The 16,936-nt window shown below is 35.9% G+C and overlaps 1 protein-coding gene across 2 annotated transcripts in view; it reads right to left on the bottom strand.

Annotated features, from left to right (window-relative positions):
• Positions 1-306: 306 nt before the first annotated feature.
• Positions 307-16,936, bottom strand: part of LOC138708152 (homeobox protein onecut-like) — a 62,144-nt gene continuing 45,514 nt past the window's right edge. For both annotated transcript variants that reach the window (XM_069838406.1, XM_069838405.1), the window contains one exon: positions 307-3,338. In XM_069838406.1, the coding sequence (XP_069694507.1) occupies positions 3,015-3,314 (300 nt within the window). In that variant the 5' untranslated portion in view covers positions 3,315-3,338 and the 3' untranslated portion in view covers positions 307-3,014. The remainder of the gene's footprint in view (positions 3,339-16,936) is intronic.

Below are 16,936 nucleotides of genomic sequence, written 5' to 3'. Positions count from 1 at the left end.
TGGTAAGATGTATAAAAGTTATCCAAGTACCAGCCGCCGCAGTTTCGCTTTTGTTTACTATCATTCGCCCGGACTGCCTGCTACCTGTGTTCAACCGTTGCACGGTAAGGGAGGAGTGAAGGCTCTGCAGTTCACAGCTCGAGAGCGCTGTTCGACATCCCTGGTGTATAATCTGAATTTGACACTTTTGGGTAATTCACCCTCAAACGCTTACCTGGATCTCGACGAACTTAACCGCTGCAAGGATAGGGACAAGGACGTGCGTAGAGGGGAAGGAGTTAATAATGAACACACAGAAACTGCTATTCATTAACTCTATGGTTCTATTCACTGTCACAACGAAATGTATTTTACAGGTGTGATGCGAGACGCAGATAGCAGAGTGGTACAGTGCCTAGTTAGCAAGCGAGCAGCAGTCAACTCTGACTCCCGCGACCCTGTCTTGTAATATTATACACAAATTAATTATTGATTGCCTTTACAGTCTTAGGTATGTGTTCCAACCAGCTCGGGGCAGTGGAGTTGGACTGCTGGCCCCTTGCTCTCCCGAAACGTCCAAGATCACAGACGCACCGCACTCTGGCCGTCGGTCGCCGCCGCCGCCGCGACGGCACGAGGACGACGACGACGACGGCGACCGACGTACAGCGCGAGTTTGTTTGCATAGTATCGAACTACTTACTGGGTGGAGGGCTGCTTGAACAACTAATGCATCCGACTGAAATTAACCATCTGCAGTTATCTCCCACCAAAATGTCACTAAACATTATTATTTGTCTCATTACAGTTTATAAATGTATGTGTGATCACAATGACTGCTCCGGCAATTTCAAAGTGGAGTTTGTAATAATAATCATAATCATAATAATAGTAATCATAATCATTTAGTTTTATTACTTAGGTTGAAGAAATTATCTTCCTACAACACTGTCTGCACTTGTACCTGTTTTTTTATTCACAACTTCCTGTCACTAAAAGGAATGTATCACTTAATTACTAAATGCACTTCACGAGAGCGGGTGTGATCCGTAAGACGCTGGCGACTACCCCGTGGGACGTCACAGCGAGACGGGGCCCAGAGGGAAGCGTCGGCATCTTACTTTAACACATACAAAAATTCACAATGATATGTTATCAAGATACAATTCACACCAAAACCCAATAGAATTATTGCACAGTACAGACTTAATGCACATGGCAAGGACCGGAAGGCGGGATTCTGTGTGGAGTATTGACTGACTAGACCTCTCTGCTGTGCTTTCGGTGCTTGCCACTGTAGGAACGCTTGTACAGTTGTGCACTTATTAACATAGTACAGTACTAAATTAGTTAACACCATTACTCAATAACTCTTGATTGAACGGTAGAAGGAACAGCTAAACAGAACGGATTAGCTCATTGGTCCGCCAACTGGCACCGGTGCCTAGGCCTACAAGGTAGAACACAGTTCAACAAAAGACGGCAATCGAAATCAATCTTTTACTTTACACATTGAGCCCTTCTGTAATGAGTAGAAAAGAAGAATATAGTTGTCTTGCTACAAATGAAGTATTCTATAAAAATGTAAAAACTGTGCATATCTATTAGACAAATCACTAGCTTGACTCAATAATCGTGATCTAGTCCTTCGAAATATTGCAAGAGATGTAGTCCGTTGAGAGCAAGTCATTGGAAAGGGGTCGAGATTGTGAGAACGGGCCCGTCCACCCGACACTTTATGTACAACCTAGAAAAACTCGAGCTAGCCTACAACACAGGAGACGCAGAAGAAGAGATGGGTCAATCCAAAGCAATCACACGCTAATAGATATTCTGCTACCGCCAAACCACGCGCAACTCAATAAATTACAAATAAATTACTGTACATCGACAAGTTAAACAACGGAATAAATTAAGAACCGAACGAAAAGACCTCTCCAGCGGCCTGGAATGTCAAGAGCAGATCGAGGTACGAGTGCAACTTCACTAAACACCAAGACAAACAGCAACACACAAGAAAGGCTGGCTATTGCTCAGAGAGTTGGCGCGCCGATCCATAGCACAAGTGAGCAAAGACTTGACAGTCGTGAAAATAACAACAAATCATCATATCGTGTGAACGCAACAGTACTTGTTTGGAATGTAGACGCGAGACTAGATCTAGGTAACAAATCACAACAAACGTAACTCGATGAAAGGAACCTACTCAACCTACTCTGGTTAACATGAACACAGCAAAAGAAAACAGGACTAGAATATAAGTAAGAAAGACTCTTTGAATTGACTAGACTACTATTTGAACATGTTTCCAAGCTGAGATCGTGGAATGGTCAATTGGTCAAGAATACGGGTATTACAAAATATCCCTACTCCCCTGCTACCACCACTGTTTAACATACACTCAGGCTAAGTTGATTTCCCTAATAAAACTCGAGTGTTGGTTCCTGGAGGCCGTGCGGGGGTGTCCCTTTGCATCCAAACCCCTGAGATCAAAGTTATTTTGTTTACTTGTTTAAATCAACATCTGCTCCGGAGAAAACTTGCGCGTCCTCCGCCGAGTTTTTCTTTTACCTCCAAGAAACAAAACTTCTCCATCATCAAAGTTGTGTATGGAAACCGACAGCTGTCACGAATCTCTCACCGAGAGTAGAAATTAAAACTTTTCGTGTCGGCCTCGTGTCCTCGAGGATGATGTCTCCTCGCGAGCGCAGGACGACCGCCCTCCGCCGCGGCCCACGCCCCGTTCCGCCCGTTCGCTACCAAAGCGAACAACTCTCACTAATTGTCATAAAACGTCTAGTTACTCCATGTATACTAGGAGGGGTGGGAGTCTTCGATCGATATCAAAATTGCTATGAACATCGGTTCCTGATAACAGATCTGTCCCACAACACAACACAGATGCTACTTGCCTTCCCCCATGTGAAGCAAATTACCGAGATCAGGTTATGAATCCAGAACCGCTGTTGCGGTTGTTCTCACAGAAACACCAAGTGGTGATGCTGTTGTTCTCGCATGGGGTAACTCGCATGATGTCACAATACGTCCGACTGCTGTTGCTGCTGAGGCTGCTGCTGCTGTTGCTGTTGCTGTTGTTGCTGCTGCTGTTGTTGTTGCTGTTGCTGCTGTTGTTGTTGTTGCGGGAGCGCCTGACCGTGGCTGGCCACTACACTGGCGGTGCCAGGGGAGTGCTCCGATGGCTCGTGCGGTACTACTGTCGTTTTGTTCGGGTCCTCGTCTTTCCATTTGTCCATGGAGCGACGACGCGCATTCATGAAGAAATTGCCTACCGTCGTGGGCTCTAAGCCCAGCTGTCGCGCGATGGTCACTTGCATTTCCTTCGATGGTCGTTTTGTTTCCTGCGAAAACAACAGTTCCAAATAACACAGAGTCCCAGCTGGACGCGTCCTCTCGAGTTCAACGACTTGTCAGTTGTGTGAGACTTTAATAGCTCGCAAATGGCATACATAAGAGGGACTCAAAGAGTCTGCAGTATTAAAAAATAAATCTTAATCCAAAGACTTATGGTCACCAAACAAAACAACATTCTTAATTTAGTCACAAAGTTATCCAAAACGCATGCACCAAAAAGGGAAATATTTGGGAAAGAATGTATACTTTTTGTCAATTTACCTATAAACTCATATATACCTTAGCGTTCTCCAAAAAGAAAGATCCTCTACCTGATTTTTTCAACTGACAACGTCATTTCACTCCGATAAATTTCAACTTAAGGAACGTAATAAAATGAAGAGTCCACTGCAAGAATGATGGAGGTCACTTTCTTGTCGAAAATGAACCAAGACTGTCAGTGCATAGCTTAAGACATATACAATGTACATAGAGAGTTACATGGCATTAACACTGATAGTCATTGTCCAGTAATGATGGGAAAATCATAGTTAAGCTTTGAGCGCTAAGCATTTGAAACTTTCAATTGCTTCTCCTGCAAAATGTATTCCAAATGACATCCATCATTCTTGCAGTGGGCCCTTAAAATATATTCTACAAAAATGTTGGCAAGTCACTCACTGAAGGAAAATGAAAAACTAAACAGAATATTACAGACAAAGGTTAAAATTATATGTGACAAGGGCGGTTTTAAACATATTTTTGATTTATTGAGAAATTAAAAACTGAAGTTTAATCTAATATACGAAACACATGATCAAGACTTCATTAGTTTTAAATCAATTTATCTCAGTCTAATGCAGATTTATGAAGACGTTTCTTTAAAAACCTCTATTTTGAAAATTAAATTTGTATTCTGAGTTTGACTTAGCATAATTATGAGAATTCCACTATTATAATTTATTGTAATGTGACTTGAAAAACATGTAAGTGTACTTGAATTACACAGTACCAGCAATAAGTGTGCACTGTAAACAAAATTCAAGTTTGTGAGATAAATTTGATCAATGTATCAGGAAAGGAATTGTTGCTTAAAAGAAAAAGATTTTACACAGAGTTCCGCTGTAAATATATTAAATGTTGTTACGAAATAAGTATTATTTTTACTTAAACACAGGTCTACGAATGCTATTTCCAACAAAAGATTTTCGTTTTAAAACGATCAAATTAAGAAAAGGCGAAAACAATAATTTTATTACGGTAAATGCATTTGAAAATAATAACAAGAGCACACGATTCAATCCAAAAAAACGTAATTGAATTGTGAATACAGGTGGAGCATAAGGAATTCGCGAGGTGATATACTGTATTTCAGACTGCAAAGAAATGTGAAATGCCAACATGATTAGAAAAAATACGTTATTACAGTTATAAAACGAAAGATATTCTCATAGGACATTTAAAACAACAAAAAACAAGAAAACTAAAAATATCGTTAAACCTAACAATTATATGTAGGTTCATAATTTTACATACATACCTTCTCAGAAGATGATACAGAGGTTCTTGAGAACTTTCAGTGTCACATGCTTTACAGACTTGAATACTTAGCAAAAACTCAAGATTTCCCTTTAAACTAACCCTATGAAAAGGAAAAATAATTTTTAAATATTCCCAGGCAAGAAATCTGCTTGATTATAGCGGGAATTTTCTGTTATGAATAGAGGACATGTGGTGATCGTTTGAGTTCACTTAATTCCTTCAGAATCGAATTTCAGGGCTCCAAACTTTTCTGAAAATTTTCTCTTGAAATAAAATACAACCCCATATACACATACCAGATATAAATCAGAATTACAGTGAAGTGAAAGGCAATGGAGAGAGCAACAATATTTAAATATGTCTTAGTCAAGAAAACAGCTTTATTATTTCCGGAATTGTCTGTTATGAATTACGGACGTGCAATGATCGTTTCGTCCATTGAATTTCTTCAGAAGACAATTTAGAAATCCGAGTTTTACTAAAAATATTCCTTGGAAATAAAGTATAACCCCATGTCCACATGTCAGGAATAGAATCAATATTCAGTATTCTGAAAGTGGTGGGTAAAACAATCCAGCTCTTTGTAAAAATCGAGACATTAAGAGTATTATGTAAAAAGATTCAACGAAATGAATAGTGAAACCTTGATTCCGAAGGGAAAGTAGATGGGATAATAACTGGATGTTAAATATGATTAATTTATTTAGTCTTATAAATTATGACCTTGTACCTAGCAATAGAGATTACACCTAGCTTCAAACGCATTGTTTCCATGTCCGAGTCCTAGAGTGAAAACCCGTTAAGTCCAAATTCAATTTCTGTTGGGAAGAAACGTTGTTGGAAAATAATTTTTCTGATTACATCTAAGTTTCCTACATCTATTTCCCTTGACACAAACACACCATTTACACATCATCGTTGTCCTTGCTACCCAGTAGTATTACGCTAACCTGGCACACAGTGCTTCCTGCCTAGCCAATATATGAATATAACTTATATGCAGCTAATCGGCAATGTATGCAATGGAGGGGGAAAGGAACTGACCCTCCTACCCCATTATTTCCTGGCCTAGTTGCCTCATAAGTGTTGCCTTATTGGTATCACTTGTGGGGTTCAGACCTGTCTTCGGACAGTTGACTAAACAACAACAATATTTTAAGATAGAATCTAATAAATGTAATACAGGGTGTTTCACGAGAATTTAGCGTCACTTACGGAGCTTATTTCTGAAGACAATTTCAGCAAAAAATGTCATATAAACATTTGTCCTACTCTCAATATTTTCAGAATTACACTAATTTTAAATTGTTTGTAAAATACTATTATTCTTGAGTTTTAAGAGTAAAAGAATATTACAGATAAAGAATGAACTGTTCAAGAGTATCATTTCTTTAATTAGCTGGTATTCTGAAGGTAAAAATGTGTTGTGAATTCCGTAGTTGCTTCGTACAGATTTTTTTTCGATTTTTAACTACAAAATTACATTTTCTTACGCATTTATCACAACAATTGTCACAAATCACGCCACTCTTGTAAATTCTTTAAGACTCTTCATTAGGGTTCATAATTATACTGTAAAGAATCAAGTTACTAAAGTCGTATGATTTGTAACAATTTTTGTGATAAATGCGTAAGAATGATATCATTTTAGTTAAAAATTTAAAAATAAAATCTGTATAAAGCAATTAAAAGCACATTTTTAGCTTCAGAACACTATATTAGGAATATTAGGAATATTTATTTTTCAGTCACTGACTTTACTGCAATATATGTAAGGTACAAAACCTTTACGTTACATGTTTTAAAAATCGTATGAATTTTTCGTTGGACTAAGCCAACATCATCAGATACGACATCCACTCTAGCAATATCATTAGTCTCTACATATACAATGCATATTAAATCGCATACAGAGTAATAAAACATACTAAAACCAACATAATTAGGATACAAAAGTTGTTCTTGTGTGACTGCCCTTATTATCAAATAGTTAAAAGTACACATGTAAATTACAATATATATATATATATATATATATATATATATATATATATATATATATATATATATATATATATATATCTGTGTGTGTGTGTTTGCAAGTCTTCACAAGTAAAATAAAAAATAAAAATGGAATGAATTGCATATTGTAAAATGTGAAGAGCTGCAATTACAGTATTTGAACTATTTTAGTGAATTTGTTTATGTTCGTGTTCTTATATTCTTTTTGATGCACGGCTTTCCACTGTCCAGAATGTGTGCATCGTGGTGTATATCTTGTAGGTTTGCCTTGAGTGCTTGTTCAAAATTACTGTATTATGGATGTCTTAGGCCCAGTTTTATAAAACTCCCTGACTAAAGATCAACTTTGATCGAAGATGAAAAGTGAACCGATTTCAGACACTTCTATTGTATGAAACTTTCCTGCGATCAAATTATATTTGTTCAAATGCAATCTAAGTTCACGTGAAAAGGATTTGGCAACATCGCATAAACAGGTGAAATACGTGATGCGCGGACCATGTTATACAGGTTGTTCAGTGTTGCCAATCTAGCGACTTTAACTCTTTTTCAACAACAATTGCTTTTAACTTTTATATTGCTTAAATAGGGATTTAGTGACCTTTTTAGCACCCCATAGTGACCAAATTTAATCTTTCTTTGTTAATAATGAGAAATCTAGCGACTTTACAACTACTTTTTGGGGACTTTCCGTATTACACTCTGTTGGAGACACTGGGTTTTTTGTGCAATGTAAATAATGGCGGACAATAAGAAGAAGGTTGACTGTTCTCCAAGTTGTTATCATGTTATGGTGTTTGATACTGCTAAACATAATAAAGCTTTATAAAACGACAATTTTCGTTTAGTAATACAGTTAATTGAACATTTATGAATGTACCTATCATATCCATTAATAATTAATGGCTGTTATAAACATAGGTTATGTTATTTGATACTGCTGAACACGATAGAGCCTTATAAAATAAAAGACTGTTTGTGTATTAAGGCAAGAAATTGAAAGAAATATATATAAATGTACCTAACATATCTATTAATATTAATAATAATGGATATTTTATTTTCACAATCTGTCACTCGTTATTTCAAACAGAAAAAAAAATAACTGAACTTGGATCATCTAACTTAATCGGAGAAATTTCTTCAGTCAAAGTTGACTTTAGTTTGAGACAAATTAATCTCAGATTAGACTTTATACAACACAAAATTCCAAGTTCAGCTGAAACAAGGATCAATTTAACCTCTGATCTACGATTAAATGGTTTATACAATCGGGCCTTAGTGTCCAAAAATATTTTTCAATGTTAGGTTGTTTTATGTTGATTCAGAACACTAGCCAATTAAAGGAATGACACTTTTGAATAGTTAATTCTCTATTTGTAATGTTTTTACCCGTAAAAATAAAGAAAAAAGATATTTTACTAACAACTTCAAATTAATGTAACTTTGAAAGTGTTGCGATTAGGACATGTTTATATGACATTTCTTGCTCAGAATGTCTTCGGAAATAAGTTCCGTAAGTAACGGTAAATACTCGTGGATCACCTTGGATAAAACCATAATTTATCGACACTTCTATACTAACAGCAACAAAACAAAATTGTACTAGACAGAAAATAATGGTAACGTCAGTTAATTTGGAGAAGCACCACGTGATGTAGCTACAAAGCGAGGACGAGAATATTTTTGAAGCGGATGTTGGATCGATAACTTCTGTCCCCAATTCCACTTTCTCGCCAACTCCATAGGCCTACAACTTACGTAACTCTAGTGTACAACTGTTTCCCACAAATATGTATACTCACTTTCTTGAAATGAGCCAGTGTCCCAGCGGGTGGCCACAGATGAAGTCTTCTTGTCCTTAATTATAGATACTTACTTCTTCCATACACCGATGAAGATTTGACAGAGGCCACTTGTATATATACTTACGAAATATAATACAATCTCCAACTTTGTCAATTTTATCTCTTGATATTTAGAAAATAATAATTTTGCTTCCCTTTTCCTTCCTTGCCTACTGAAACATTGCACAATAGATACAATCCTAACCTCAAGTAAACATGATACTGAGCCTGGATAATGCGATGGTCATGAACAATATATAATAGGGAAATTAAATATATTTTAATTGAAGAAAGTGAATAGAAAAAGTGTAGTTTTGTATGTTTTAAATTCACTGTTACCGTAAGCAAATTCAGGAAATGTTTGTCGTGTCGTTTAATGAACATCCAATTTTAAAATAACAGCAAAGCCATGTACTTATCTAACTGAACTTATAGATGTGAATTAATTGTTTTTAAAGATGAAATGACGTGTTAGCGATATGATTACTCTAATTGACTGTATAAAATTATCCATGTCTTCAGAAATATAACGTTGCGAAAGTTATGCTAACAGCAGCTGAATCTGTGAGAGTTTTGTGAGATTGAATGTGTAAATATTAAGTCCTTTCTTTCAAATTTCAACGTAAGACAAATTCGTATACATTCTAATCCGTGCACTATAAGAACTGTAACGATTCGAAATGTGTATGAGCGCTTGGAACTTATATGTATCAAAGCCTCATCATATGAAGCAGTTACAGTAGATATGAAATGTTTTTTTTTCTGTTGATACGAAAAGCAACAATGGGTGTAGTAGAGACTAGAAGCTTTTCTCAGGAGACCAAGTACACTAGTCGTCTGGAATCTGAAAGCCAGGGTTGCCAGATAAAGGAATCGAAACCGTCGTACTAACTTATGAAAATTGTCGTACTTCAGCATAAAATTGTCGTACATTTCTCAACTTCCTAATATACTTCTAGTCCACCGATGTGTAGTAATGGTTAGCACGTCTGACTTTGAAACGAGTGGGCCATAGTTGAAATCCCGGGTGAGACGAGTTATCTGGTTGACGTTGTTTCCGGGCTTTCCCTCAACCCATTAAGAGCAAATGCTGGTTAACTTTGCGCTGGAGTCATTTCGTTGACATTATCACCTTCATGTCATTACGCAGTTGATAAAGAATCGCAAAATAAATATATATACCAGTAAATTTTAGTTCCAAATAAAAATACTACTAATTATAGTTCACATCCACAATGACATTCAGCATTGAAACAAATCACCACCCATTTCTTCATCATCAACATTGTTATAGCAGTAAGGCGTGCACGATGAAGCTTGGTTAGAAACAACTTTCTTATATTTAAAGTCAGCTGAATTTGATCTTTGGCCGGCGAGGCGGCAGATAGGGCAATCAATGCGGCGGCTGAAAATTATATCAAATTAATTCATCTACAGTCGACTCAAACCTGACACCTCTGTAATGTCGCCGCGTTTAGCCTTCTTAATCCTACTGCGGTACTATTTAATTGATAAAAGATTTCCTTTATCGAAGAAATAAGGAAGTTAATCAAATTGAACCTGTATTACTTTGATATAACCGCGCCGTATACGTTAAACCTAGAGCTAAAGATGACAAATTATTGACTCGCATGACAAGCATAGTTACCAGATCGATTTTCAAAGCTTCCCCCCCCCCTTAAAAGCATGTTTCTTTCATATTAATCCAGGACATACTAATGAAAATTTGTCTAAAATGTACGAATTAACTATCAATTTTATTTTAATTATAAACCAACATTATAAGTTCCCAATTATTTTTTCTTTCAGTGAAATAGTCGTACAAAATTGCGTACGACACAGAGTCCGGTCGTACCTCGTACAGTTATAGTCGTATGCGTACGTATGGCAACCCTGCTGAAATCATAGCGGCCGTTAGCTTCGTCTGTAAAACAGAGAGTGCGCATGCGCGAGCATGTACTATAGTACTGCTTCTACCCACCGCGTGACGTCACTCATGCTTGCAAAACCAACCATTATACGAGATGACAGATAGATAATTATTATATCTTTATTAGTCACAAATGCGCGCAAACAAAAATAACGAATTGATTTTTTTTACCATAGATTAGTGTACCTGGCACGAATATCATGGTTATTTGCACCATGTAATGCAAGTCGTTAGTCGAAATGTCGTTCTGATAATAATGAATGTAAGCATTTTATTCCTTCCCACGATGAAGACACTCGAAATATCCGAACACTATGAGGACTTTGCGAGATTTTGATGGGAAATTTGTTGTACTCTCTGAGAAAAATGAGGGCAGTAAATTACTGCTTTGGGATTGCTATCGAGCAGTGGATTGTCCTGTTTACTTTTAACGATCTGTGCCATATTTCCCAGGTCAGTAAGATTAATACATTTGGGTAAAATAATTATTAATGACTCATTACTAGTCAGAAATTGTGTTCAGTGATATATGAGGGGCTCACGAACAGAGCGGACAGAGTCCACCAGTGGTCAGTTCGTGGATTAATACAATCTCAGATGAAGAAAACTGCCATAACAAACCAAGTCCATAACTCATTTGTTACACCACAGAGGGCAGTATTTCCTATGGAAGGTGAATTTTTAGTAGGTTTTTTTACGACGCTTTATCAACATCTTAGGTTATGTAGCGTCTGAATGAGATGAAGGTGATAATGCCGGTGAAATGAGTCCGGGGTCCAGCACCGAAAGTTACCCAGCATTTGCTCATATTGGGTTGAGGGAAAACACTATGGAAGGTGAAGGTTGCTAAGCATGGGCCAGGAACTTTTAAGACTCAATTTCTCAAAATTATTCCAGAAGGACTTGGTCCACTATGGTTGTGAACCCCTCATATAGCCAACCATATAGGAGTACTAGCGAGTCAGGGTTCCCATGAGGAGCGGAAATTATATTGAGAGATGAAATATTACATACTATGATGTCAGTGAAAATAATTATGTTTAAACTGATCGATTAATAAACAATTATAACCAATTCAGAAATTAAAATGCCTCTATATCACTGAATTGGAAGGCCAATTTTGGAATCAGTAATTTTCTGTAAGTATCAGGTTCCATGTAAATGTAATATGACTGTTCTGGTATAAATTATTTAATAGCTGTGAATGAAACATAACTCTACCGAACTGACAACGAAATTGACTAAAAAAGTATGATTAAGTTGTATTGCGTGGTAAAAATTCGAAGCGCTTCTTTTATGACTATAATATTGAATTAATTTTATCACGTTAATGTTATTGGGGTAGGTCTCACATGTGTAAATAATTCAGACTGCTGTAACATGAACTCGCATTTCCAGACATCCTAGTCAACATGGTTAGACACAACATCACTGCATGCACGAGTAATTTCGGTAGATTGTACAAGGGCTGGGTAATGTTAAAACAAACTCCCTCAAGATAATTTCAGAGAAATCAATATCGTATAGGCTACTTCCGAGAGAGATAGAAAATTCTTCTCAACGTGGACTGTATGTGGTACTTATCTTTCTCCGAAGTTGAATATATGATGAAGAAACTCGCAAATGCTTCAGATAATTTGAGCATTGTCTTTCACAGATACAAATGCGCATTACAGAGTCTTCCTTAACAATTACATTTAATTATAACTTTTTTTTTTCTTAAATAATTAAGTGTCTTCAATACATTTACAGTGTTGAAATTAAGTTGTGATTATATTATAGTAAAGTTTCATCGAAGACGCCGTCTAGAATTGTTTAGGCCTATTTTGCAGGCCACTATTTGATCGATGTTTGCTATTCTTGTGTTACTTCAAGCCATTACTCTCTTCTGAATTATATATTAGAAGTTGTATAACTCATGAACGCCTTAAGAATGTCTTTATTTTTCAAAGATCATAAAGGAGAATATCATGTTCATTCTTGAACAAATTATTCAGTTATAAATGTTTTAATTGTTACAATAATTATCTTTATTTCAGGCATGTACAATATTGATAGAATTTTAATCCGACTTGAAGATTTACATAAAAGAACTCAACTAAGTTTTCAGGATGAGAATTTAGAGCTGAATATCGTTCCGTTCTTTAATGAGAACCGTAAACTGGGGTTACTTTGAACACAGAGGAAACTTTGACCATTTTTTCAGAAAATCATATTTAGGTTTCTACATGCTGCATTTGTAATAGATGGAGGTAAATTATCATAAAATCATTCTCATACCAAATTTACCTCCATCTATAACAAGTGCAGCACGTAGAAACCTAAATATGATTTTCTGAAAAAAAAATGGTCAAAGTTTCCTCTATGTTCAAAGTAACCCCAGTTTAAGGAAACAATATTATTTCCCTGAAATTAATCGAACCTTGAACTTCGGAAATACATTTCATACTATGTTCTCCTTAAACAGTACCTCACGTCTTAAAAGTTTATGTGGAATTCAGACATAAATTCAATAAGTTCAATACAACTCTTTACCAACATAATTCTTCAGTAGTCCATATTCACCATCACTATCACAAGCATATTATTATATTACAATTACTTTGTACTTAATACCACCACCAACACGACAACCATCATCATTATTAGTTGTCGGATTCAAATTTTGGGACCTTACTCTTTTGAGGATTTCGAACCTTTGTAAAACATTCGTGCTAGTAGACAAAGGCGCATATTTCGCCTATTCCTTTTATATAGGTTTCGTCATTCAAAACATTATAACATTACAGTAGAGACTAAAAATTTAGCGTCTTTATATGGAAATGTTGAAGTAACGGAATATTTTCAAGAATATTAAATAATAAAGTATCTTGTTACATTATCTATAACATATTGTATACATGAAGGATATTAAAAATATGTAAAGATTTTTATGGTTTGTGTACTGAAATGTACACGATGAATGTAAGGAAATAAGTACTAAGTGATGGCTTACCGATTTTGCGGTGGTTGTAATTGCACTGACTTGCTGCGGACAATTAAAAGAAATAAGTGGCCATACGATCTATTTTGTTTAGGGAGATTTCATTTTGTAATGAAAAGTCAGAGAAGCACATAGGAATAATGTTACAGACACTTGTACTGAGTTGCGAAACGTTACATAGTTGCAAACACAGGATGTCATCTTTCTTTTTTCTGCAATAGCAACATTTATGCTATTCGTCATTACAAACTTATGCATGCTTCATTTGCTTACGATTATACTGTTCCTTTACTAACAATCATGTATATATTAAAGTAGAGCCGATAGAATTTTGTGGAACTTGATGAACGATGTAAGATTTATTTTAAAATTATATTAAGTATTTCGAAGCGTATTGCAATGCAAATTCTTAGAAGTCATTGCTTTCTAGTTCCATATAAAGACAATCAACTATAAAAAGATTTACTTTTATATTTAACATTTCCACTATATACTTTGACAATATATTTTTACGTCAATAATTTGCGTTTGGCAACGACTCAAATATTGTATATTTTTTCTTTCTATAAATTTTTCATCAGTAAGTATTTTAGTGTTCGAAATATTCAATACTCATAAGTAAAATTGAATTGAAACAAATACATTAGAAAAATATGAATAATTTTATGAAAAGATTGATTTTAAATTAAAGCGACGAACTATAGAGGCACTGTTACACTTCGGAATCTATAACTGAATTCAGCGTCAAGAAGTTTATGGTTTGTCATCGATCTACCAATATAAGTAAATATTTTGTAACTGTTCCTAGATCTGGCTTAAGGTATATTATAAATTTTCAGCATATATTCAACTTCTTCGTACTCAATCTCCTGTACGTTCTTCTGGACGAAAGAAAATATGTATAATTTCATCGAAAGCCCTTGTAAATTTAAATTTTTAATATTCAAATTGTAATGACGTTTGGATGTGTCATACAATGATGCTGTGCAATGCTCAAAATAATTGGAATGTAACTATGTTGGCCTGAACCACCGTCACAAACTCTTCACCTGAGTTCCAGTGCACGTGAACTGTGGATTCTTCATCTTGATTTGGCCTCTCACGTAAATACTTGAAAGTAAGCGAGTTCAGTGCCAGATCCAGGGATAAAAACCTTCCGTAAATAGGGATATTGGCAAATTTTGTTCATCTATACCTCTGGCTTAGTCAGGTTGTTTTGAAAGTATAACACACACAGTGATGTTTCTGAACTGAAACGAAAAGTCTTATACTTACTATGATAGTTCTTCTTAGATCTTGGTTTAAAAGATAACCTAGCGTTACGACCGTGGATTTCGTCTTTGAAATGCTTATGCATATATTTTTCTGAACATGAAATGTCAAGCACTGAGTTAAAATATTCACGTGGTTGTGTGAATGTTGTCCACGTTTCGGACGAGTTGTTGGAGTAGCACCCTGTATCCGGCACTGACTTGCCCAATTAGAGAACAAAGCAGACAGAATTGCTACGTTCTGATAATCGTGGTAACCGAGGAACTCGCGATTTTGAAATCGGCACCCAGAGTCCAAGAGTTTGGAATTCAGGTGTAGAGTTCGGTATCTCCAGGAGACGGCGGTGGTCGTTGACACAGCTTGTGGACACTGGTTGAAGAGTCCTCTGCAACGAGAGGAAGATCTCAGAACTATCACCACCCAAGAAGTGCCTTCAACCATGCACACATTGCATAAAAACACGTTTGTTTTGCGTTAATGCTATCAACCTCTCCTTTTGCATAAGACTCTTCAAACCTCAGCTTCGATTAAATATCAGTATTTATTAATAGTACAAAAATAAATATTACACTCACAGTCATTAAAAAAGACTGCGATAATAAAAATATGAACTATTTTAAAATCTCTCAGACTTGAATAATAGACCAAAGAGTCCGATACATCTTACCGGTATTAGAGTCTGTCTCTAAGAGTGCGCGACTCAATGTGATACTCCGTCTTACACGCATTTCTTGCTTCTTGTTCCTTTCAATTACCAAATTTCCACGTTATCCAATGCTCCTGTGCCTTTGTGATGTTGCATATAGTCGCGCTTACCGATTACACATGTGAAAATTCTTCATGTTACCCAGTTATCCAGATAAATTAGGTGTAATCCTTGGTTATACATGTTTGCAATGACTTTGATAACGTACAATTCCAATATTTTCCAGTAATCAATTACTTATAATGCAACATAAAATAAATAATTGCAAGAATGCGAATGAGTCGATTCCTATGTTCAGTGAAGACAATGTCTTTCCCGCTTCACGATGAATGAATTGTAGTCTGTAATCCTGAAAGACGTATCTCTTGAAGAGTGATAACTTGTAGGAACACATGAACCTCCTGTATTCATTCGAATATGACACAATTGAAATAAACACAAGCAACATTATTTCAGAGGCCTTGCACTAAATGTATTTTGTCTTCGCGCGTTTGTCACTTTATTTGATTTGAACTGTGCAAGAATCTTGGTCCATGTTACTTGCATCATCTCCAAGTCAAGTTATTCCAACAGAAACACATCTAGTTTATTTTTATTATGAATAAACATTGAGCGGCTCAAAAGTATCGTGGAGGTTTTCATTAAGTCCGCTGCGAGAGACTGAGACTGTCGGGGGGGAAGAACTTCCACAACACATCGATGACATTTGCAATTCTTGTAGAAGTCTTCTAATCAGTTTAGAAACGGAATATTCATACACAGCAATTACGGATTCGACGAGGCTTGTACATTTAGCAGAGTTTAAATTTGATTTGTTCAGTGTCTTCTTCGTCATTTGCTCCCTCGACGCTTTGCTCGGTGTTTGAATTTTCTTCAATATTAATTACGAACAAAGAGAGAATTTAATTTCAGTTATGGCGTAATGCGTGTAAGTAGCTGTCTCTGAATCTTTTATCTTAAAAATTGAGCCAGACTTTCATATTTCTCGCAGTTTTTGCTATTATAGCAGGATTCATACAATGATATCCACTATTTACTGGTTTAACTATAAACCCCAAAATGATTGAAAGCACAATTGCAATTATATTTGTAGGAGTAAATATAACATTCTTCCCAGAAGACTTCCTTGGGTTAGCTGGTATAACTCGACGATATTCTGACTATCCTGACGCTTTTATCATAATCTACCTGAATGATTATGGAAAAATTGTAAATTATCAATGAAATTATGTCCAATATCCAGGATTCCGAATTATTGCTCTCGCTTTACGTTATTTTCTTTTATTTATTTTCGTTGAGGCTTG

The sequence above is a fragment of the Periplaneta americana genome, chromosome 10 (genome assembly GCF_040183065.1).
Source record: "Periplaneta americana isolate PAMFEO1 chromosome 10, P.americana_PAMFEO1_priV1, whole genome shotgun sequence".
NCBI classification, from domain to species: Eukaryota; Metazoa; Arthropoda; class Insecta; order Blattodea; family Blattidae; genus Periplaneta; species Periplaneta americana.
The sequence above is the reverse complement of the archived record's forward strand: the minus strand, read 5'-3'. Positions and strand labels throughout refer to the sequence as shown.